Genomic DNA, 25,781 nt, shown 5'->3' with positions numbered 1-25,781 from the left:
TTAGCTGATGAGAAGAGTTGTGACTTTGCATGTGGCAGTTTTAAATATGTAGAAAATACATATGAAATTTTAGAGGATGTGTTACCCACAAGTTCAAGAAGGCAGATATTTTCATGTCTTCCTTAATTTAAAATATAGTGGAAGCCCAATATAATTCCGTTCACATTTATCAATGTGTTTTAACAGAAAAAAAATGGGGTCAATAAGTCCTCTGAAAAGAGGCTCAATTTTAGAGGATGTGTTACCCACAAGTTCAAGAAGGCAGATATTTTCACGTCTTCCTTCATTTAAAATATAGTGGAAGCCCAACATAATTCCTTCACATTTATCAATGTGTTTTAACAGAAAAAAAAAATGGGGTCAATAAGTCCTCTCAAAAGAGGCTAAAATGAAGGAAGATAGAGTTCATCACTTCCATATTTTGAGCCTGTGACTTCTAAAATCAAAGGCTTGGTAATCCTAATGGATTGACTTCCAAATTTCCTTGGATTTGTATTGCTGGACTTGTCTCTCTCCAGGGCTTAGCTGGATCCCTGCAGATAGATTTTTAGGTTTATATGGTGTAATTCCACTTAGTCCAGCTGTAAACTTGTGGTGGCTGAATTAATACATTTCAAGGGGAAAAAAAGAAAAAGAAAAGAGTACACCTACAAACCCCCTGGCTTGTATATCAAATCCTAAGGGGGAAAAACTGGGCGTTTCAATTAGTTGGTTGTGTGGCCTGATTGAAGAACAGCCCCATGGCTAACAAAGCTTTGTCTGTAGTATCAGCTTGCTCCTCATCCACCAGGACAAATAGAGTGGTTGGTCATTAACGGGCTAGCCATCGGGCAGGGGTTTTGTTCTTAAATGGGGGCTTTGTCTTATCCCTGCTGTTTAAGCCCTCTCCAAGCACTCCTCACCTGTCATATCTGTCATACATTTAATTCATCACGCTCTCTGGTCAAAAGCTACACTGATAGTATCAAAAGGAGAGGAGGGGGCTTCTTATAACTTTAGCGATCAAAGGAGATTACAAAGCAAATAAGATTTTAATGAAGACGGCAGGTTTGGAAAGGAGAATTTACTGCACTGCAAATCGCTAACACATAAATGTTCGTTTTATCTGTATAGTATTTGAGAGTGGAATCCCAAGCTATTACAGAAGGAAGGATGGATACATGTGTTGGTTCATGGTTTTAATTAAAAACACAGAGGGAGGAGATGTGGGGAGGAAAAAGGAGCTCTTTTATTTCACTTTAAAGGTCATCTTTTTATTCTGTAAATATGATAAGCAGACTGTGTTTAAACACAAGTTTGTTTCAATGGTGGCAAATACATCAAGCAATTTGCCATGGAACTGATATTGTCAGGCCAATGTTCTCTGTTATTTGACGTAAGTTTCAAAATATCAATCAAAATACTAAAATACACTTGGCCTCACTGTACTCACTAAAGGGGTAAAGCAGGCAGGCATTTTCTAGTTATAGTAATGGAAATCCACATGTCCCTGGGATCATACATGATGGGGGCCAGAGCTGCAGAAATGCACCTTTTGGGTCAGGGGATGTTTTACAGGAAGGCAGCTCTGTGCCAGTGGTGTGGGGAAAACTGCCTGCCTTATCTTAGAGGGAAGCCTTCCCTTAGTGAAAAGCACATGCTGACCTGTGGAACTTTGTCATGGAATGTGAGCCTGAAGCACACACATCTTAATTCACAGAATATTCTGAATTGGAAGGGACCCAAAAGGATCATCTCTTCAGTAAATAGCCTATATAGGGATCAAACCTATATCCTTGGCATTGTTAGCACCATGCTCTAAGCAACTGAGCTACTCTCAGTGGCTCATTCACCTTTTATTAAACTTGCAGTCTTTCCACAGAGGAATTTTTTCATTTGGGACTGTCAGTCTAGAGTACATGCTCTGTTTTCTGATAAGATGGAAACAACTGATGGGGAATTGTATTTTGCAGTTCCTAATGGTACTAGTGTTGAGTACTCAAATTCTGCATGGCCAGTCATCTGGAGATTCAGTAAGCAGCAAACACACTCCATTGGAAACATAAAGGTTTTGGATCAGATCATCTTGACACATAAAAGAGAACCAGGGATCAGGCTCAGCCTGTGTGGATTTATGAATGGCAGGTGCTGTTTGACTAACCTGGCCTCCTTATGACCAGATGACCTGCTTAGGGGATGAGGGAAAGGCTGTGGGTGTTGTTTACCTGGACTTCAGTAAAGCCATAGATACTGTCTCCCACAGCAATCTCCTGGCTGTTTATTGCTTGGACAGGGGTACTCCTCACTGGGTAAAAACCTGTCTGGATGGCCAGGCCCAGAGAATGGCAGTGAATGGGGTGACATCCAGCTGGTCACCAGTGGTGTTCCCCAGGGTTCAGTACTGGGGCCAGATTTGTTTAATCAACTACCCGGACAAGGGGTTTAAGTTCACCCTCAGTCAGTTCACAGATTGCCAAGTTGGGCAGGAGTGCAGATCTGCTGGAGGGTAGGAACGCTCTACAGGGAGATCTGGACAGGATAGGCTGGAACAATGGGCCAAGGCCAATTGTTTGAGGTCCAACAAGGTGAAATGCTGGCTCCTGCAGTTGATTCACAAGAACCTCATGTAGCACTACAGGCTGGGAAGCTGCCCAGCAGAAAAGTACCTGAGGTGCCGGTTGACAGCAGCTGAACATGAGCCAGCCTGTGCCCAGGAGGCCAAGAAACCCGGTGGCATCCCAGCTTGGATCAGCAACAGTGTGGCCAGCAGGACCTGGCCAGTGACCAGGACCCTGTACTAAGCACTGGTGAGGTTGTACCTCAAACACTGTGCCCAGCTCTGGTTCCCTCACTACAAGAAAGACATTGAGGTGCCAGAGTGAGTCCAGAGAAAGGCAACAAACCTGGTGAAGGATCTGGAGAAAAAGTCTTATGAGGAGCAGCTGAGGGAGCTGGAGTGGTTTAGCCTGGAGAAAATGAGGCTCAGTGAGGACTTGTTCTCTATGACAAGAGGAAACAGCCTCTGGCATAAAGGGCAGTTCTGATTGGATATATTAGGAAAAATTCTTCACTGAAAGGGTTGTCAAGCAGTGAAACAGGCTGCCCAGAGAAGTGGTGGAGCAAACATCCTAGGAGGAGGTACTTAAAAGCCATGTAGCTGTGGCATTTAGAAACATGGTTTAGCAGTGGACTTGGCATTGCTGAACTCATGGTTGGAATGATCTTTAAGGTCTATGTGATCTTAAGGGTCTTTTGTAACTGAAACAATTCTATGAATTTATAAAGCAGTTCTTTGGGCACTGGCTGGCATCTGTGCAGTGTACAGAGCCAAACCTGCCCTGTTAGTAGCAGAACCAGGCAGCTTTACTTTGCAGTTTTTCTTTGTGATGAAAAGAAAGCCTTTGCAATTGCTGAAGCCTTTGATAAAAGAAGGGGTAGTTTGTATTATTAGCACGGATGTTAACATCTTTACTTCAAAGACAGGGGGGAAGTGGCTGCCTAGCTTTCTTTAAATTGAATTAAAAACGTGGGGTCCAGGAAGGAGCTCACAAAACCATGTCTGAACTTGTCAGCCTTTATGGGTTTAGGTGGAAAACTCCAGTTCTCACTTTCCGCTGAGTAATACTGAGAGCTTATTATTTGTGTGGTTTTCAACCTGGCTATGAATTATGAATGATTTACTTAAGAAGTGATAAGCTATAGGTCTTCCCTTAAACTAAGAGGAGGTCCCTACAACTGAGGTGTTTTAGGGTCAACAAGGATATGGTCCTCAGCATCCTTCTGATGTTGGAATTAATATCTTGTATTTTTATCTGTATCCATCCCTTAAGTTGCTTTTCTGCAGCCCGCAGGATCTCCTGATATGCAAGGCCCAATGAACTAGTTTTACTGAAAGAGAGATAAAAATTCACATGTGATCTGTCATCTGGTGGCATGAATTAGCTGAACCGAAGTCAGACCCAGATTTCTTTGCAAGTGAAGATAGGATAAAGATACAGCCAGTACTGTAGTCCAGAAACTCTGCTTGAGTCTTGCTTTGAGTAAGCATGTCAGCAAGTAGCTTCTAAACTGATTTGCTTTTTTCTATAGCAATAAAAACTGTGAGTGAATAGGGTCTGTATTTATCTGATACTGTGATGAGACAGTACAGCAGAGGCAGCTGCAGCAGGGCTCTTCCAGTGCTCACACCAGCTCAATGAATGGGTGTTAGTGGCACTGCGAGTCCATCTGCAAGAGTCTGCCCAGTAAACAGGGTTGGCACATGTGCCAGACACAAACATTTGCATTTACTCTTGGTTTAAGGACCTCCATGCTTTTATTAACCTGAAAACTGTGGGGTTTTTCCTTATCTTTTTCTTTTTCCTTGCCCTAAGTTAAGGTGGCAGAGGCTAACTTAAAACACAGCCTTTCCTTTCACAAATCAGAAATTCTGAGAAGGTACTCAAGTTACTTGAGATATAGACCAATCACCTCTACTAACATGTTCTGGTTATAGATCTTAACAGGTTTTTGCAAGAACAAAGTACTTAGGTAAAGAAATGTTTTTTAAAATAACCTAAGTCCACATGACAGCATATAAAAGTCAAATGACAGAGAATTAATGGGTTATTGTTACAAAAGTAACCTTTCAAACGGGTTCCCAAAATGCTCTGTGGTTGGAGTTTCACTTACGGAATTTACTTTTAAGCCACTTTCTCCAAGCTTAAATCTGTCTACAGAAAACTTCAGAAACTTTTTGTTGTTGTTGTTGTTGTTAAGAAAATAGAGAAAGAAAAATAGCATGTTCTTTTTTCTGTGTTAAAGTAAATGCTTTTAAAATGTATCACCCCATACCTGACTGGAATTAAAAAAAAAAAAAAAGAAAACCTTCAGAAACTGGGCACCAGTTTTCTTCGACAGCACAAAAGCCACCGTGCCAACATTTGGAACTGCAACACATCAACTGCTCTTATAGCTCATACTTTATTCTCTGCATCAAAGCTCTGGTGGGGGGGAGTAAAAACAGAGAGTGAGAGAGCGAAAGAGTCAAGCTCTTCAGAGCCTCTAATGACGCGTGCCAAACACGTGGAAGGTAAATCCCCTAATTCAGTCTATTCTTTCAGCATTCCCTGGCGGGCGGCCAAGCTAAATATTTCTGCTGGATAAAAAATGCACCCTCCTATGCGGCACTTTCTTAACAGGATGGCTCTCCAGCTTTAGCGGAGGGGGCTTCTCTGGGGGAAAGCCAACATGTGTGTTCTCTTATCTATTTATTTATTTTATTAAAAAGGGGCTTTATGGGCTGTGATTGGATTAACTTAGTGAACCCTGGAGGAAGAGGAAAAACAAATTGGGAAGCTGGTTTAGCACCCCCACCTTTTTGTCATCTTCTTTTGGGATTTCCTGGCTGGCTGCCACCTTGAGCCTGTTGAATGTTCTTTAGATCAATCAATTAAAAAGGCTTTAATATTTGGGTGATTGGAACGCAACATATGGGCTCCTGGTGCGGATGTCATGTGGTGCGTGGAGTTAATTGAAATGATTAATAGAGGTGTTAGTTTCTTCAAGACTAATTGAAGAAAGAATATAATTGGAAGCATAGACTAACCATTATTGTTGACTTTTTTAACATATTGCGCCCCTTAAACACTTGTACATGTTTATAAACATGCAGATGGACTTTGTTTAGATGTCTTCAATGTGGTGATTTGCAAAATCACATCAACTCTACAAAAGTCAAATTTATTTTTATGTAAATTAATCAGAAAAAATATTTCCCTGTGCCTTGCCTGTTTTCAGCAACCAGTATGTACACTGAATTTCTGGCACCTGTTTGTCTTTACTTCCTTGCCAGATTTAAATCAATTGATTCATCCTCATCATTATCTGTGGGGTTAGAGTATCCATCCACAGAAACTGACCAGGAGCCTCTGAGGGTCTGTTAGTGCCCTCTTCTCTCTGCGCTGTGAGTTGTGATAGCACAGTGCAAATGTGCCAGATATTTCAGGGAACAGCATCACTATTGTACTGCCCCACACCTTGTCAGCTTGACCATATTTCAAAGGGATAAATATATAAAGAACTGTCAGCAGCCTGGATTTGACAGTCAGAAAGAAATGTCAAATTAGAGAAATTCAGAAGATTTAACTGAGATCAGCTCTTTTGGCCTCTCCACCTTCTGTGAGAATAATAACTTTTTTTTCAGGAGTAGGAGCCCGGGAATTTTTATTAAAATTTCTAAGCTGTTGTGAAGTACGAAATGAAAGCAATGAACTGGCTGCAGAGGACATCTGGCAGCAAGGAGAGGGTATGAAGGATGCGTCTCTGAAAGTCATCCTGCTGCACAGGCCGGCTCTCAGGGTAGAAACGGGGAAACAGAAAACATGACATCTCTGGTCTGTAGTTGGTAAGCACGGGCTGGCTGCCCGAGCACTGCGCGAGGAGGAGCAGCATCGCGTCCTGTTGCTGCCGGGCTGTGGTTACAAGTGCCGTAGCAAACTTTCAGATGGGGATTTCTTAAAACTGAAGACAATGGCTTAAATGACTTTTGAATCTGCTAGAGGGCAAGTGTTCACTTGTGGAAGAAGAAAATCAGGCAAGATGGCAATGAAGTGTTGATTTAAAAGGTAAGTCAGTTTGGATTTAGGACAGATAAACTGCATTTGGAAATGCATTTTTTTCACACCAGCTTTCTTTTTGCCTGCTTCTTGTAATAGGGGAAACACTTGTGCATAATTTTAATGTTCTGGAAAAGAACTGTCTTCCTGAAAGGGACATACATATTTTCTCTATTTGTTTTGCTTTGCACATGTGGTGCAGCTCATACATTTGTATATCTTTTTCAGTAGTCAGAAAGCTTATTCTGCAGCCCAGAATAAACTGAGCAGAGAAGTGATAGATAAGTTTAGAGGCGGTTTGTTGTTGGCTTAGAAGAAAAGAGTACAGGATGGTTTTAATATTTTAGAGTCTTCCCACACAGATTTCCAGTGATGCTTTGAAGGCAACTGTGTGTCTGCAAAGACTTTGAGCCTCCCCGGAAGATGTGGCCTGTCTTGCGTACAGATCTGAGCAAAGCGTTTGTAGAAAGGAAGTGGCTGTCCTGTACTGGGGGCTGAGAGGAAGGGAAGACATTAGGTCTGATTGCAAGCTTTCCTTACTCCCCGTTGCCTGATTTGTGTGCATGTAGTGCTAATAGTTTTAAATGAGAGGGATATGCTGAGACAGACTGGTGCAAATTTATTCTTTCAAAAAGATTTTCTATTATTGTTATTATTTGGTGATGAGATTAGTCATTTAAGGATCTGGTTTTATTACATCAAGCTACTGCAATTACATAGCCACTTGTTTACTTTTCTAATCTTAACAGTGATGAAAATTAGGAGTTTCAGCATTCCATTGTCTGCATTTACCATTAAGATTTAGTATAAGAAAAGGAGAAAATTGAATAAATTTACTGGAATAGGAGCACCCTCTCTGTCTCTAACAAACCTTGCCATGTTGTACAAGTAATAAAATTCTAGTGCATTGGCCTGAGTCACTGAAAGAGGAACAGCAGACCAAGGAAAAAGGGTTTAAATCTATGCACGTGCTTTGTATGTGGCTTGTGTCTGATGGAAATATTCTCATTCTCATACATAGGAGAGTTTTCAATGACATGCCCCTAAAATAAATCTCAGGGAACTATATCTAGTACCCTGCTAGCATCACCTATTGCTAAGACAGACAGACAATTTGCATTAGGAGATCTCACTTTAAGGTTCTCATAAATCTACCAAACTCTTAACGTGTGCCTCAGGTGTTTCTTACATTTTATTTTCCTATGGATGCATTTTCCCCCAAAATCTGTTCTGTCATTTCCAAGAATTTGGCTATGATGAAAATTGTATTGCTAACATTAGGGGTGTGATGACTTTTCTGTTGAAAAGTAATCTCCACCATGACAGCCCCCATTTTTTGGAGCAAAGTTTGAATGACAGGTTCAGTGACTTGGGGAAGGGCAGCGGATGTGGCACGGGAGGGTGGTGGCTGTCATTGTCTGGGATGCTCAAATGCCATCTCCTCTGTCAGGAGCACTTCCCAGTTCTAGGATCTCCACGTGTGCTTTATTTGCAGTGGGTCTCTGTCAGAGCAAGACCAGAACACACTCTGGTAATGTCCCCACCTCTATCTGACTCCCACACCCAGGAGAATTGCTTTTGAGCTAGAAGCCAGCCTAGAAGATTGGCAGAGCAGCCCTCCCAGGAGCTGCAGAAGGGCATCACGGCTCCCTTCAATGGGTAAACACTCTTGGGTCTAGAATGGAACACTGGAACTGAGAGCAGTGGAGTGCGTGTTCAGCACGTGCTCATTGCAAACCATCCCAAGGCCAGAGAGTGATCAGAAGGAACTGTTTGTAAAAGCCTATGGATGAGAGCTGAACCTGGAGGGGATTATGAAGGAGAAGAGACTATGCCTGGAGATCAGCAGTGTCAGGGAAGAAGGAAACTGAGAGTAAGGTTAGTACAAGACCAGGGGATTTATCTTTATGGGTTATTGTAGACGAAGACAAGCAAGCTCGGTGTTAAAAGCGGGCGGGATGTAAGCCAGCTCTGATCCAAAAGCTGCCTGGCTGCATTAGCACAGTGCTAAGCCCAAGCTAATATATCCGGCTTCTCACCAGGGCTTATTAGCTCGGGCTCAGTGCCATACTAACATAGTCACAGGAGTTCCAGTTGGCCTGACACCATGTCTGCTCAACATGGTGTGAACTGAGCTCAGGGCTACGTGCCTGCACAGGAGCACCAGGAGATGCCTGCAGACTTGACTGCACCACACTGATGAGGAGGCTGGGGAGGCCAGGCCTGCTGGGCAGCAGGGCAGCAGGGGCACATGGGGATGGAGAGCGTGTTATGTTTCCCTAAAGTGGGACAGGAATGAAGTGCAATGCAGATGAGGAACCAGGAGGGACTGAAACTGGCTTGATGAGAAGACTTGGCGCATAGGAACCTGGGTGTGAGAGTGGTAGATGTGAGTGACTGGAAAGGGAAACTACAAGAGGGGTCAGGAGGAACAAGCTGAGGACTTGCTGGGCAAGGAAACCAATCAGAAGTCTGAGTCGAGCACTGGAAGAGGAAGAATAAACTCCACACCACACCTGGCATGAAATCAAGATGCCTGAAAGGAGTCAATCCTCCACTGCCAGCCTAACCACCTGATGAAACCCATCAACAGAAGTGTCCTATCCCTTCCAACATTTGTGCCAACCTTGCCAAAAACAACCTTATGGTTGCTCTGAGCCAGGTCTGCCAGTGTCCCTACAGAGGTCTGCCTGTGGCAGATCAGAATACCTCAGCTTTGTTCTTGATCTGTCTAGGCATCAGAGTAGTGCCAGGTCATGAGATCTCTGCTTTTTCTATTTGCAGTTTCAAAAATCAGCATAAAAACTGTAGAAAAACATTACTAAAATTGCAAATTCAAGTTCTTCAGAGTTTAAGGTTGTTTGCCTAACTCCAATTTGATCCTCTTATGCATTACGATACAGTCTTTAATTACTCATTTAATTACTGTTAGCTGGCTACGTGCCTCATTCAGGCATAAGACAAGCTTGCTAGGGGAGAGGAATTGGGGTGGTGTAATAAAATGTTATCTTTAAGACACCTTTTCCTGCCATCTCATTTGCAGCTGCATAAGGAAGTAAGATGGCCGTGGTAGGAAGAAGTTCTGCTGTCCTCAGAGCAGGTGAGCTCTGCTCTGAAGAACTATGTATTATTCCTGCCTGTGATTCGGAAGAAGATTTGGGCCAGTTCACCTCAGCAAAGCCTTTTGCAGATGTGCAATAATTTTGACATCTTCCTGGGTGAAGCCCTGAAAAACACAGAGCCATCACAGATGCCAGGAAGAGAAATGCTTTGAACATATAAAATAATGCACTGGGCTGAGTAAATCAGCTGCTCTGCATCCCAAAAGTAATGTATGCTTTTGATGTTAATATCATTGTGTCTCCATACCCCTTCTGCAGAGTGAGAATAGCAATAATACCTTCATCAACATATGGGGGAGGTATTGTGAAAATCAGATTAGTCATTATTTGATGTTTGCGAAGCGTTCAAGTGCTGCTGTTCTGATGAGCAAAGTGGAAAAATACAAGACAAAATTGGTTGTCTTCATTTGAATGGTCTGTGGTTAAAGTAAGGCACTAGGCCTTTATAGGAGAAAGGAGAGAGAAAAAATTCTGGAAAAACAGCTCTTCTAGTCAGCACTCTTCTTTCTGAACACCGAATGAGGTGGAGAAAAAGATGGTGTGTCCTATGCTAAGACTGCAGAACTGAGTTTCTGTACACAATCTTAGATCTCCTGGCATCTCCTACCAATTGAAAGAATGCCTGAGTTTGCACCATAATAGGTCTCCCATTTACTGACATTTTGGAGTGTTTGTCTCACTGTAAAGCTTGAGGTTTTTTATGTGAGTCTGTTGTCTTGCAAATCTGATGGTTGGCTGTAGGTTTTTACAGAACTTTGACTCAGCTTCAGGGAAGGAGGAATGAAGAAGCAGAAGAGTGAACTTCTGAAACCCTCCTTTCCCTGGGTTTGAGCAATCTGTGCTGTTATGAAACCTTCTGAAATCTCATTCGCTGATGTCTTTCTGACCCCCCAAATTATTCTTGTGTAAATGTTGACACCCAGCAGAGATGAAATCACTGACTTGGGAAAACACAACTAGCTTATCAGAAACTGCACTATTCCAACAGTACACTAGCAACACGAGCCTTCTTTTTTCTTTCGTCTTTTTTTAAAAAAATGTTTGTGGTTAGTTGGCAGATGGTATTGTGAATCAGTCTGTACGTAACTGAGGGAACAGAATGATTTTTTCAGTTCACATGAACGCAAATCCCTGTCGCATATCAATCCGGTTTTATTTTCAGGTCTTCTGTGTGCTTATGATTTTAATACGTTTACTCATTTCATGCTGATAGTTTTCATTGCAAATTCAGAGTGTATAAGCAGAACAAGAACTAGATATGTTTTCTAACTGAATTCAGGCTGTCTGTAAATTTTCTCTGCGTGTTGTACCCATAGCTCACTGAAATCAAAGAACATCAAAGTTTCTCCACTGACCACCTGAAATCAGTTAGTCCTCGATTGGGTCTTGTTATGATTCTGACACTAAAGTTATGTGACTTGCTTGCTGAAGGAAAGTGATTTAAAAGCGGACAGAGAAACCATCAGAAAAATGTTGAGGCTTTGGTCTCCTGTATCGTGCCATTAGACACCAGGCAGGGCAAAAGGAACAATTGTCCGTTTATTCATGGACAACTGTAAAGTCAGAAGATGCATTAAAACTTGATTTTACACCTTGAATGTTTAGGATCACAAATTAGCTCCATAAAGAAAAATCTTTCTAAGGAGTTTGCTGTGCAAAGGAGAAGGGAGCAGCCCTCTAGCAAACTAGGGAAAAAATAAAAATAGTCTTGTTAGTTCAAAAGCATTAATTTTGTGTTCTGCTGTTCAGATGTGAGTTTTGGTGGTTTATGTTTTAAATTAAAGGCGTGGCTGAATGTTCATTATCCCTATGATAAAAGCAGTAGAAATAGGTGCAAAATGACCCTTGTGCAATGCTGTAATTTACCTTTATTTTAAACTGGCTTACACATCTTAATACATTATGACAATCAGAATTATCAGGCCACCAGGCGGAGAGGAGTTTGTTTTGTTAATTGTTCTTGTTAAGCCTAATTACAGAACGGGGTGGAGTGGATGTGAGGGGAGGGAGGAATCTGCTAGCAAGAGGAAATTCTAAAATCCTCGGAGCAGTTCCAGGCAGTGTGTGTTGGGGAGCAAGAGTGCGGGTGTGGTGTGGAGTGCGTGAGCATGCGTGTGTGTGTAAGAGTGTGAGAGCGAATGACAGACTTTCCATATGGACTAAAATCCTGAGATGCATAAGCTGGAGGTGGGGAACCTGTGCTGTGTGGACACATAAAGGTACAGATGAACAAAGAATAGTGCTGTTGTTTTCTTTATGAACTAACCCTTTTTTTTTGGAGGGGGATGGCGGAGGCAAGGGGGGAGAGATGCAGATGACTTACTTTGCTGTTAATCTTTGAGGTTTGCATTAGATTGAGTGTTGAAACGGTTTGCTGATATGCTGCACTATTCTTTGATATTACAGGTTGCCACGTAGCTGTGGGTTGGTATCCTAAAGCCCTTTGAAATGTTTTCCTTCTTCTCAGTGATTGTAGCAAGATGTGCCGTGCACAGACTGTGTTATTTGTTTATACTTTCCAATGGAAAGCATACATCCAAAGAGCCCTTCTGCCCTGCATTATTCCAGTTTGTTTATGTGCCCCACATTACGCTGTTGGCGAATTACTGTGCCTGACCTGCATTGTCAGCCCCCTCCATTGCCTCGGGAGCCTCCGGCACAGAAGTTTCTGATAAGGCAGTTTTGAACAAGCCAGACGCCAAGTGAATGATTCTATAACAAATCTGTGCTCTTCTCCGGGGTATGTTACCTGACTTGTTTGCTGCCAAGGTGGTTTTATTGGTTTGGCTACTGGGTGGAGGGAGGAGACTAGAACAGCACACGAGTCACGCTTTTGTTTTGCTTAATTATAATGTACACTTTTAATAAAACCTTTTAGTGCCATGAATTAAATGTCATTGCAATCCTGCACAAGAAGAAAAATGCTACTGCTGCTGTAGCTGACAGCTGAGTGGTTAGATGGCCAGCATCAGTCTGAGGCTCAGAAGCCTTTCCTTTGCTGGCTAGAGATACTGCTGGGTAAATGTGTTTACTTTTTCCTTAGTATTTATACTAGTTAATGTGTCGCACTAGATAAATCTACTTCCTGAATCCATCTTTCAGCTTGCTCTCTTCCCTCCCAATTGACAAATGGTTTGAGTTTGACACCGTTTTATCAGTTGAGCCCCTGCTGGGTGCTGCATGCCTGCTTGTTCCTGCTTTATCGTGAAAAGTGAATTATCTGCAATATTTTGCTACCATCTAACTAGCAGTTGGCGGGCTTTTCTATATGAACTGATTTAGATTTCAGCAAGGGGAGGCTGTTGTCTTTCTCTGCAAAGCCGTGTTGTTGCTCTCCAGGAAAACAAAAGATCCCGGAGCTTTCTGCACTGCAATCTGCTGCTGTCCCACTTTCAAGGAGGTGTTTTGTTTGTTGCGGCAGCTTCCTATCTTAAAATGATAAATTGAGCGGACATGTGTGCTGTTTTAAACTGCTGTCTCCAGGGCTTTGTGTTCACTTAGGCTAAAATACATTATTTTGTGGTAGGCTCCGGTGTGATTTAAACTTGGTTTAGAGATTACAGAGCAAAAGGGAAAGCATCAACATCTTCAGCAGTGGTAGTTTGATGAGGAATAGCTGTCAGAAGAAGAACTCTACTGACTTAACCTCAAGTGGGTTGCAAATGCATTAGGGATTCATTAATATTAATAGTAGAATAGACATTTCCTGCTTTCATTTGACATCTTCCAAGCTCTTTTTTTTTTTTTTAAGAGCAACTTGAAGTGCAGTTTTAACACTTATTCAAGTTACTACAAGGATGATAAGCTAAAGTTAAACAGAAGGAGACCTCTGAGTGTGTGGGGTTGGTCTCTAGGAGTCCTGGAATTTGGTGCTGTGCTTTAGAGAAAGATTGTGGTAAACTCTCGGGTGAGACTTTCAGGGCAGTTTGCAAAATGGGTCTGTTAGGTGTGACTGCAACCAGAATAAACTGTTGTCACAAGAAATTGTTCTATGAGGGTGACAGGAAGGTCACTTTCAAAATTACATGTAAAGGATAATAACTGTGTTGATTTCTAAGGTGGGCACAGTAGTGGCTAGTTCATAAGTTCAGGGGTGAAAATAAAAAATCCAAACCCTTCTCCAAATATTCTGTGACGTTGGCTGAACAGTTTGGTTTGAAAAATAAATAGATGCAAAGTAATTTTTACTTGCTTTCAATCTTCTAAATCCTGTGATGCATCTTCATGCCTCTGTTCTGTCACCAGCAGGCTTCCAAGATTTATTCAATGAAAAAAAAAAAAAGTGACAAAATCACCAAATATCTTTGAGACATTATCCCAAGAATTCTTAGGACCAGGAGGGAACATGCAATTGTAATAATTTTTCAGCATCCTGCATATCACAATTTCACCCACTGAGCCCTTTAAGTAAGAGAACTTGTGGCAGTGGAATGAGAAAAGGGCTTGCTTTTTATAGAAAACACAGCTGAGAGTCCCAGTTCATAAAATACCAAAAGAAAACAGGTAAGCCCCCACAAAGCACCTAGTCTGGCAAGTCTAGTGATGCAGCAGCTACAAATGCAGAAGTGCACATGAGTTTGGCAGCTCTTACTGATAGGGCAATTTGAATTGTCAGTGTGCGTCTGCTCTACTTGTTGAGCCTAATGAAAAGTACAGTTTAATCACTGGTGTGCCAAATTGACCATGATTAGCTGTTATTGCAGATTAGTGCATTGTCTGGGGCTCCAGAATTATTGATCCGGGTGCTGTGCTCTGGTGTTTTCTGTGCCCTCTACCGTAACCTCTTCTTAATGCTTAGGGCAGAGAAGCAGGAAAGGAGAGTAGGAGGGAAGAAGTCCAGATGGGAAGAAAACAGGTCCTGAAAAGACCACATAGGAACTAGGTCAGGTACTCTGGAGATTAAAGAAGCATGCTTCATCCCTGGACGCAGGAGGCAGGGACAAGTAGCATACAATTACGAGGAATTAGAACGGCAACAAGTAGTGCAGATTTATCAGCTTTAATTTTCTATTGTCAGGACAGAGCCCTTCTTGTAGATCAGGCACTGCCAATGCTTTAATACCTCTAATGGACTCTCTATTGTGGGATTATCTCTCCTAAGGACAATGTATTTCTTAAAACTAGTTGTTTTAGGAGAGGGAGGGGAAAAAAAAGGAAAATAAAAAGAGAAGAAGTGGCTGCAGCCCTCAGTTGTTTTGGGTTTTTCCCCCCTTTCTGGTTTGTCACATTTGCAGGAAGTAGCTGAGAGCCCAGTGTTGCTCTTCTGTCAGCAGCACTATTCCTTCAGGGGAACTGATAGATACCTATTGAACATTAACCCCCTTTGCTCCACCTTCCCCAACGAGCTCCTCTAGAAACAATAGATGGTTGATAAAGAGCAGATAAGCAAGGACACCCGGCTTAAGAATCTCTCTGCTATCTTTATTTTAAAAGCTTTCCTGGGTTTTGCAAAGTAAACATTACAACATTTAAAGAAGGATAAGGTGTCAACTATTTAATGAGAAGTTGTGTTTAATAGCAGAGGAATTCTTCCCTCCCCCAGCCAACACACAGGTATGAAAAGACTGTTATTTCACCACCCTGGGGTAGGAGAAGTGGAGAAATGACAACTGTACTCTTAGAAGCTTAAAAAGTGGTACTACAGACTAACCCTTCCAGATTCCCTAATCAACTCTAAACATACAGTCACTATTTTGAGTCTTTTGGTCCTCAGTGCACGGTAGTCACACTGCTGGATGTGTGATAATCTGTGGGTAAATATTTTCATTTCCACCACATGCACTTTGTCATGGTGTGTAGCTGTTGTTTTTGTTAATCTGTTTTGAAATGCACTCTGTGGCCAGCTCTTTGTCAGAAAAGTGGCGTGGTTCCACCCATGGATCTTGCCCTCCTTCCTCTGTGTTCATCAGCTCCAGGAGATTGGGCAGTCCGGAGAGTGTCTGACATGAGAACTGAACTGTGCAGGAGCACAGTCTGAAGTTTCATCATTGTTGATATCACTGTGTCTTACCAGGCAGGTTGAGGAGAGTATACTCCAAAAAGTGTCATGACTGCCAAGTTGGGAAGAGACATGAAAGTGGAAATAATACAATTAATTCTGAGGTGACTTCATTATTTCAGCTTGTTGTGAGTTTGTTATGAGGCTAATGTCTGAAGTATTCACAAGAGTGAGCCTTCTAATATATGCATACCATCTCATCCCTCCTCCATGACAGTCTGGAAGTCAGCCTATTTTAAATGAAAAATTTCCAAAGCATACTCTTTTTTCTGTCCTCTTGTCACCAGCAAGGTTGGAAAGTAGTTAAAGTAGTTGGAATGGGTTGGCCAGTTGTCATTAATTTTCCCTCAGATTCAGTTACAACAGACAGAATATTCAAAACTCCAAGGTTGGGACATGAAAGGTAGAATTTGTACTCAGTTTTTCTTGTCCAGTATAAACTTGTGTTGATAGAAACATGCAAAGACAATAAAAGTGTTCTTATATAGGCTCTTATATGGGCTTGACTACCATCCCTACCTTTCCCAAGACCACTATTTCTCAGAAGTGTGATGGGAAGGCTGATGGTAACCACGAAGGGAATATCTGTGGTCCACCCTCTCACAAAACCTTCTTGCCCTCCTGACAGCAGGTCAAGACAGCTTTGGCTCCTTCTTCTCAAACTGAAGCCTCAACAAAAGGAAAAGGCTGAAGCTTAATTCTCATCTCTGTGTGCTGTGAGAATGTTTTTATTCCATTGGAGGAGAATTGTTTTGGCTTGTTCATACGTCATCTGAGCAGTATTTTAATAAGGCCTAGTGGGAAACAAAAAGGGATATGGTGGTTTAGTTTGACTCCTTTTTTCTCTTTTTAAGGAAAATTTCTTGAGAGTATAAAACAACAGAAACCAAAAGTGATGTTAAGGCTTGCACGAGGCAGTAGCTGAGAGTGCAGCCAAAAGATCTGCTCTTGCTATTGCACAGCCCAGACAAAAATAAACGTTTGGCATTTGGAAGTGCTACGAGGCAATGACCAGGGTGCTCTGTAATTAAAGGCAGTCCCTGAAAGCTGCATGTGTTAATTCAAAAGCCTCCTGGCTATAGCACACACCACCTCAAATGCCCTTGCAAAAAGCTTCTTGTAGATTCAAGTGCAATTTTAATTTCTCTCCTTGTAGGCAATACCAGCTGAAGTTGTCTAGGGCATACAAAAGCTCTGAGATCATATCTGAAGCCCATAGGCAGGGTTTGCAAAGGTCAGGCCAGTCTGAAGAGAAGACAGCTTCTCTTTTACAATAAAGTGTAACTTTCCTGTTGCACAGTCACTAAAGTGTGCTGGGTCTCTCTCTTTCCCTTGAATCTGACAGCAACCATGTTTTCAAAAATGTGGCTCCAAAACATGAGTGCATATCAGAACTTGAAAGCAAGTTCTTCTTAGAGTTTGATTTCTCAGTTGGCTTTTAAAAGATGTGCAGTTGTGCAACTACATCATGTACCTTCTCCAATAATGACCACAACTGGTCCCCAAATGTTTACCAGCACAAGGATGCCTACATGCAGGAAGTGGGAAATGGGGGTGGGTCTGGTAGTTACTCTTGATGTGGTCAATCTGCCACTGACCTTGTTTGGGGAAGGGGAGGATGTGAAAATGAGACTCTCCTTTAATCTCTTGTGTGCATTTTATCTCCCCTCCAACTTTTTAAATAAATTTCATCTATTAGAGTCAGCTCCCTTCCCTCCTTCTTCCCCTTACAATTACAGCAGGCGCAGGGAGAACAGCAGCAGGGGCAGCTGAGGCTGAGTTGCACAGGCTTGTTGTTGAGCTGAAGTGGTGATAGCATCAAAGGAAATGGATGGGGATTTCTGAGATCAGAGCTGTTAGGGCCATTCATGATTTGTTGCCAGGCTGAAAGCTGCTGCAGAGAGAGCTGCCTGAGAAATGCTGATTAATACAGTAATTGAGGTTTTCTATGAGCGAGAAGGAAAAAAATAAAATATTACTAAAAATGATCTTTTTGAAATGAGCAACATTTTGAGATTGCACATTCCAGACAATAGCAGCTACTGGTGCAAATGATTTCTGTAAAAGAGCAGAAAACTTCTGGTTGAACACAGTGTCTTTTTATGTGTCTCTCTTAAGGAGGAAGGTCAGAAGGTCAGTCTATATATTTCTTTAATGGCAGAGTTTCCTCTGTGATTCTTACTTTAGTACACATTCTTAACAATTTGTTTCTGTCTCTTTTTCTTGATAAACTTAGTTTTATTCCAGATCAGGCACTGCTAGGTTGGATTTGCACATCAGCAGTACCCCTTCTCCTGCACTAAGATAGTTCTGGGCTCAGCTTCACTGATGCACCTGGAGCTAATTTCAGGATAGCCTCAGAGCGTGCCACAAAGTTACTTGAAGTCCATAGGCTTCATAGGCTGTACTCACCTCTGCAGGCTCCTGGGATAGAGCCCCACTGACCTGGGATATCGGCATCCTCCTGATGAATATTTCACTTCATCTGATGTGATCTAATCTAATCTAATCTCTGCTTCCTCTTGTTTTCCAGCCCAAAAGCATTCTCAGTTCCTTGAAAAGCAGATTTGCTTTTTTTCCCCTGCTCTCCTTCACATTAAGAAGATCAGTCCCTGAAGGAAACACATCAAATCAACCCTTTCTTCTTGTCTCCCCCAACCCCCCCCCCCCCCCCCCGCCTTTTTTTGTTTTTCTTGCAAGCTAACAGGGAAGTGAAAAGCTCTGAAACAGCTGCCTCTCAGAGTGAGACTATTTTTCGGTAAAATAATCACCTTCAGTATGACTACATTGTTTTTCTGTTCTATGCAGTGTGACTCAGCATCAGTTAATTAACCCAATCAAGTAGGCCGGATTTCTCTCCTTTAATGAATGGTTCTTCCTACTTCAGAGCCTTCCTAGACCTCATTTTGGATGTGCCTCGGTTTTACAGGGTATATCCAATTACATTTATATCCTTCAGCCCCAGTGCTCGGGCCACCTCTCCTGTGGAATTACGCTGTGGTGGCAGCTGAGCCAGGACACTCACTTGCGAGCAGTTGCCCTACTTAGGTCTGCTGCCACGAGCCCTGCCGCGTTAGCGCGCGCACACGGAAGGTCTTTGCACAGATATGCTATTCTCAGCACCGCAGGCCCAAAATGGCAAGTAATCCTTTCCACACGTCTTTTTATCAGTGGGAGGAGGAGCAGGTTAAGGGAAAGGGGTTTGTGTACGCCTGTCAGAGAGACAGACGGGCACCCGACTGCATAAACCTGCTTCCCGCCCCCCCCCCTTCTCCCTTTCTCCTGTGAAGAAATACACCGAGATCATCCTAGAACATAAGTGCATGTATGTTTAGAAGAAGAATGTGAAACTAGCTGCCGCGTAAAGTGCCAGGCAAGTGACGAGAAATACGCTTGCAGACGTGTGAGAAGAAGGAAAAGTAGTAGAGTTGCCTCACAGTGAAGCAGCTAGCATTTGTACTGGGCTGTGGATGGCTATAAATGGAATTGTGCATCACCGTTCCTCTGAGCCCGAGGACGCCTTGCTGAAGAGACAGGACCACTGAAGGAAGTAAGGCATCTGGTTGTTTTGTAATGAGAAGCAGGAATGCTCTTAATAATAAACAAACAGGACATTGTATGCCATCATCACAGGATGTCCTTCCTTCAGCCAGCATGCTGACTTGGATCGGAGGAAAAAAAATTGGGTGCCGGGATCTGTTGATTGCTCTACCAACCCTCCTTCCCCCAGCAGTGTGCTTGCTCCTGGATGGCCGCTCGCACATCGCCCCGTGCAAGACCCGTGCTCGTTTTCTCACCGCGCTGCGAAAGGGGCATCGGGTTCCGAAACGCTGCGTGCCGCGTCCTGCTGCTGTGAGCTTCCCTGCTGTTACCAAGGGAAAGGGGGAAGGTTTTGTTTAAGGGAAGAAACAGAAATGTTTTCCCCAGTTCCTCTTACAGGCACTGATTAGAGACCCTGGGAAAGGATAAAATCAAAACTCTGAAACTCCCAAATTTGTCATCTCAAGTAAAGTACTATAATTGTTGAGGTTTGGGAGCAAGCACTTTGAATCGAGTTTTAATCAGTCAACTAGTAAATTAATTTTAGTTGGTATTTTTTATAAAGTTCTATCAAGTCAAACTGCGCAAGAACGAAAGCGAGCACGTGTTAAACCCCGGAGCTTAAAAATAGCACGGAAAACAGATTTCTAGTAAAAGCTGCCTCAGGTGCGCTCTCCGCGAAACGCCGCGGTGCCCGCCCACCCGGCAGATCCAGGCGGCGGGGCAGCGCCGCGGCTCTCCCAGCTGACGCACGGGGCCGAAAGGAAGGGGGAAAAAATAAAATAATAACAGCGATGTAAAAAAACCCAACGCGGGTGGGCTGGGCGGGGCAGGGTCCGCAGGTAGGGCCCCACCTCCCGCGCTGTGAGAGGGGCCGGAGGAGGGAGGAAGGGAGGGAAGGAAGGAGGGGCCGCTGCGGAGCGCGGGCGGGCGAGCGGCGGGCGGGCCGGGGCCAGCGGAGCGCGCCGCTGTGGCAGGCGGCCCCCCAGCGTTCCCCAGCGGCAAGAGCAGCAGCACCTGTGACAGCCGGGGGAGGGAGGAGCGGGAGGGGAGCGGCGGCTGGAGGTGTGAGTCAGTCTCCCGGGGACCCGGCCGCTGGAAGGAAGGAGAAATGTTTACTCTGTAGAAATGAGCCAGGTTTGCCGCCGCCGGTGGGCTTCGGTGTGGAAACGCGCGCGGACTCTGCCCCGGTAAGGAGCGCGATGCCGTCCCCTCTTTCACCCCCGTCTCCACCTCCCCGGCTCCTGCTTCTCGCCCGTCCCGGCGCCCGCGGGACGGAGCAAAAGTTTCCTCGTCGCCTCTCCCGGATCGGGAGCGCTCCTGTGATCGGCATTAACCCTTTCGCTCCGCTGCGCAGCTGTCATACCCCTGGCCCGAGTTTCGGTGTTCATCCCCTCTTCCCCTCCAGCGCCGAGGGTCCGGCACTGTCGCACTGCTCGCCTGGACCGCGGTCGGCACGGGGCACGGGCTGCTCCGGAGGCGGCGGCGGCCGCGGGGGAGCTGTGTATTGCCGCGACCCCCGGCGCAGCCTCTTCGGCCGGCCCGGCTGTGCCTCCCGGGGGGGCCGGTCCCGGGGGTCGCCGGGGGTCTCCCCCGAACCCACAGTCAGTCAGCCCTTAACCTCTTTCTCGGAAGATCGTGCGCTTTCAGTCTTCGTGTTTCGTTTTTCCCGGAGGAGGGGTGTGAATTTCATAGTAGCTGCGCATCCAAAAAGGAAAAATGAAGGGATTTTACGCCGGATTGAGCGTTGTTCTCAGCTGCCGGCGTAGGCACAGATTTTGATTCCTTATGGAAAGAGCCCGACCCTAATACGTGTTTGAGGATAGGTTAGATAACAGTGCTTCTGTCCTGAACAGACAGACAGAGGGGCTGAAGGATTTGCTGAAACTGTTCTGCTAGGCTCATATCAACTGCTTTGGGATACTAATTCTAGGAGGTACCATCAAAATCAAAAGGAATAGAATGACTTTTAAAATAATTGTTTATTTTATTTATTTCCCCTGCTCCTTTTCTGGTTTGATCCCCAGGAACATGTTGCAGTGCTTTGTGCAGGACTGCTGCTGCTACAGTGATGCTGGCAGGATGTCGGCTTTCTCAGCCTTCCATGCCAAAGGATAAGGGGACGTCAGGAGGAGGCGGGGGGGGCCAGGTTGTTTTGAAAGTTGTTTGTGTGTTGAAAGCCGGTGGGAAAGTTCAGGCTTCCCCATTTGGAAGAGGCAAGGCTGGGTTCCGCTCTTCCAACATGCGCTTTCCATTTTTAGCTTCATTCAGACGCAGACAGCAGTTCCTTTCCTCTTCCTCTCCTTGTTTGTGTGACACTTTTCTGAGGCAGCTTTTCCACAGGCGACTAAGTGGTCTCACGGCCATGACCCCACATTTTCTTCAGCACGGAATATTATTTTCTCTCTGAAGCATTAAGGAAAGGGTCTGAAAAAGGTAAAGTGGTTGTCACAGTCTAGGGATTTTCTCCTCTTTGTTTTTGTTCCCTCATTACTACCAAGACTGGCATTTTAAAGTGCTGCTTCAGTCAGAGCAGCTTCGTTTACACTGCTTTTTGGCTATTACTCAACTGTACCAACTATCCTGCATACGCTTTTAAAGTGTCACAGACTACTGTATTAGTCACACTGTATCAACGGAAACCACAACACTGAAGGACAATGAGGATTAAAGGCTGTTTTCTTTTTTTCCAGGCAGCTACACAGTGTAGCTCAGACGCTGTGAGTTTCAAGAATCTGGTGAAAGGGAGAGAGTGGACAATGAAAATGGACATGGAGGATGCTGACATGACTCTGTGGACAGAGGCTGATTTTGAAGAGAAGTGCACATATATTGTAAATGATCATCCGCTGGATCCCAGTGCCGATGGAGGCACCCTAACTCAGGCAGAGGCTTCCTTGCCAAGGAACTTGACTTTCAAATATGCATCTAACTGCAAAGAGGTAAGCGGCAGTGCTCTGGGGAAGGCTGGAGTCAGACAAGCCAAATCACAGCGCTTTGGAAAGCGTGTGCTCACCCTCTCTTTGATTCTTTAGCATACACACACACACCCTACCAACAACAACAAATGCTGCCTGCTGGCCTTTAATATTCGACCCTAATAACTCTTTTAAGAAACTGTGTGCTGGTCATCTGTTGTGTAATATTTTCACTGAAAATTGAAGCCAACCTATCCCTGAAACTGGTTCTGTACCAATTCGCAAACAGTTAAATTTTCACACAATTTGAACAGCATCTGAATAAGCATATTTAAACTGTGGGGTAGTTCTTTGTGCCAATTTCTAGGCTGCTGTTTGCCAGGACCATTCATTGCCTCTGGCTCAGAGATTAAAGTGCCTCGGTTGTCCAATAAATAGCTTTAAAAAAGTAAAGGGAAAAAAAATCAAATTCCTGGAAATGTGTTTAATTATTTCTTTTTGTTTTCCCTTTAGTTATGAAATTGCTTTATTCTTTTCGTAAGCTTGTTGTATTCCCAACTTCCTAAATTCTTAAAAACTCTGGCATGTTGGTTAAGGAAGTAATGGTAGAACTGTAGCAAGCTTGACAGAAGTGTGGTCGTAGCTTAAATTAACTTTTGTTTATCTGGGACAGTATCTTCACCGGTAGCTAGCCGTGCGAGTCTGTTCCATCCTTGTCCCTGGAGTGGGTACATTCTTTGTTGTTGTTTCAGAAGGGCTGGAAAGAAACAAGCCTGGATGAGCAATTTGGTTTTGTGTTTACTCCTTCGTATAGAGTAGCTATTATAGCTAGGTGTGATGTTCGGTAGCGTAACAACCCAGGGGACAACCCTTCATTTCTCCCTGTGCTGAGACTTGTGGTATAGCAACTATTACCTGTGCTTCTGCTTGGGCTAAACACACTGACCACAGAGCTGAAAAGAAGAGGTACACTCATCCATGCCTATCAAATATTTCCTTCCAGAGCAGGTACTTGTTTAATCCTGTGTACAGAAATAGGGCCAGACCCCCAGCTGAAGGGTGTTGACACCGTGGAATTTAGCTTGGCATGCCTAATAGAGTGCCAAGTACATTTGGTAAGAGGTTAAAGCTAAATTCTCCTTAAAATCACTTTTCTCTTCCCATCTGCCTTGCCCTGCCCTGCCCTGCAGAACTTTGGCAGAGACAGGTCATGCTCCAGAAAAAAGCGTGAAACCTGGTTTTGTGTTATTGCATTGCTAGATAGGTCTTAGTTTGGTGTGAAGAGGGAAATAAAGCTGAGACTCTGCCATGGGATACATGAGGATTTCTTGACTGAAGGAAGAGCTTGCAGTGTGACAGCTCGGGTCGGTCCTTGGCTGCCGGCTGATGACTGATTGGCTGCTGAGGCTGCTGGCTCTCTCTGCCCCTGTAGAGTCCTGCTGCTGTGGCTGGAGACATCCAGAGAGCTTTCAAAATTCCCAACACTGTGTTTGGAAACACCAAGGTGTAATTTCCTTATTCCCTGGCTCAGGTCAGTGAATCAGGAGGATTGCTGCAATCTCTGTAGAAGAGGTGGGGGGAGAGGGAAGTTGTTGAAAGATTGCTGGTTCTTTCTTGTAAAATGTGACCCGTGCAGCTCCCTGCTAGTGGGAGTCTGAATATAGGACATCCTCCTTTTGTTCTCCAAAGCTTCCCCTGGTCTTTCATTTGTGCTGAATTGCACCTACCCTAAGGAGCAATAGGAGCTTTTAAACCCTGACTATCTTTAAGGTAGCTCTGAAGGGAAGGGCTGATATGAAGTGCTCTTTTGCCCACCTTCTGTGAAGGCTACATTCTGGAGAATGTACAGACAGGTCTCATTTGCTACTCATCCGCAGGGTGAAGTAGTTGTAAATGGCATAATCTGCTTGTGTGCTAGGAACTTCTGACAGGAAACGTATTTTTCTTCTGTCTGCCTTCCAAATTCGATTTTGTTTAGTGAGGTCAGGACTGGGTACATGCGTTGCTTTTGCGTGTTGGTGTTTGTGGGTCAGTAAGGGAGCCTGATTCTGGTTTTGACCTCATGGAAAACCACTGGAGTCCTGACAGCTCGGGAGAGTGGGTTTTTTTCACTTGCAAAAGGATGAGGTAAGACTTCGAGGGATGCATACGTGCGTGTTTGCCAGTGGGTTTCAGATGTGAGCTGTCTTCATTGTTAACTTTGGGGAAAGCTATGGTTTCATCTGGTCGACAGTTTAAAATGCTGAGTCAGTTTATTGTCAAAAAACATATATAATATATCGCTTGTGAAATGCTGATACTGTCATGATTAGATCATTAAATCCTAGTTCTGTCACGATTAGTATTGTATCTCTGGCTGGAGCAGGAAAAGTCCTGCGTGCCTGCTTAGGAGGGAGGAAGTACAGCCGCTGCTGTTTGGGGAGGGCTGCTTTTCTAGATCTTCTCCTTGCATGCTTTGTGGAGCTCCTCTTTAAAGGTTTATGCAATTTGCAAGGGAGCCCATGACACGTCATCATACTCTTGTTTATTCTTGGATCTTGATCAGGGACTTTTCTGAAGAACACATTTTTTGCTGTGAGTTCACAGAATGTGTCAGCATTTTGAAAAATGAATTACTACTGCTCATAACATTTTAGGCTGTTAGATTTACATGAAGTCATTTATTTATTTCTACACGTGAATTATTTATCCTTTCCCCCAGTTTTGGAAATTGTCAAAAAATGATGAAATGTGGTGTCGGAATTATGCTCTGGAAGGCCATATGTGAATGATCTTTTCATACAGACATTTAATTTTTTTTTTTTTCAATAATCTTCCCTTTGGTCTCGGTGCTTAAAGCCCAAACAGCCCTTCTTGATATAAAATGACAGTTACTCTGCTATCTTGAATATTACTGGTATCTCATCCTGGTGTGTGAGCTTTGACAGAGGAAAACATATCTCGGCAAACCACCCATTACTGTTGCGTATCTGTGATAAGGCCATTTCTAAGAGACAGACCCTGAATCAGTGATTTTGGTGAAAGCAGTGATTTTGAGCTGTTATGAACTGTGCCTCACTGACCTCAGACACTTGCTCTCCCCTATTGCTTTTATTTATTTTTTATGTGGTTCCCAAGGAAGCCATCTGAAAGGCATTCTATTTTGTGGCATAACTTTTAGAAAACTGGTCACTAAACAAAGGGGTAAAAAATACATAACTATAGAACTAGTAGCAAAAATAAATTAAAATCAGTGTTAATTCAGGACACATGACAGCCTGCCCTGTTTGCGTGTGGAGAATACTGCTGTTTAAATGAAGCCAATAAGAGTTTGTTCGGTGTTTTGGTTTTTTGAAGCAGTTTAGTTGTCCAATTGCAAAATACCGTCCCCTTGCAGAATTAGCAGGAGTCGTTGTTCTACTTCATTGCCCTCTCCCCAAACAAAGATGCAGAGCGCTGATCTTCCAAAGCGCCATCTCAGATCAGATTTGGGACCGGAGCCGAGCCGCCTCACGCCCGGGGGCCGCGGGCAGGTCGGGATGTGCTGAGCGGGCCAGGCGGGCCCCCGGCGCCGCATTAGGACCCTGGTCAGTTCCAGGGCCGCGGTCCCGGGCTGCCGCCGGCCCCGGGCGCCCCGCGCCGGGCCGGG

General features: G+C 44.0%; 1 protein-coding gene across 2 annotated transcripts in view; it reads left to right on the top strand.

Annotated features, from left to right (window-relative positions):
- The first annotated feature begins 20,040 nt into the window (after window positions 1–20,040).
- Window positions 20,041–25,781, top strand: part of PRDM1 (PR/SET domain 1) — a 25,082-nt gene continuing 19,341 nt past the window's right edge. Inside the window, exons 1-2 of one of the 2 annotated variants that reach the window (XM_039730153.1) lie at window positions 20,041–20,425; window positions 21,929–22,177. In XM_039730153.1, coding sequence (XP_039586087.1) covers window positions 21,995–22,177 — 183 coding nt within the window. In that variant the 5' untranslated portion in view covers window positions 20,041–20,425; window positions 21,929–21,994. Of the gene's footprint in view, window positions 20,426–21,895; window positions 22,178–25,781 lie in introns of those variants that run through there. The other variant, XM_039730143.1, reaches the window with a different exon arrangement.

The sequence above is a fragment of the Passer montanus genome, unplaced genomic scaffold (genome assembly GCF_014805655.1).
Source record: "Passer montanus isolate IOZ18808 unplaced genomic scaffold, ASM1480565v1 scaffold11, whole genome shotgun sequence".
Taxonomy (NCBI): Eukaryota; Metazoa; Chordata; class Aves; order Passeriformes; family Passeridae; genus Passer; species Passer montanus.
Note: the sequence above shows the minus strand (reverse complement) of the source record. Positions and strands in the feature narration are given on the sequence as shown.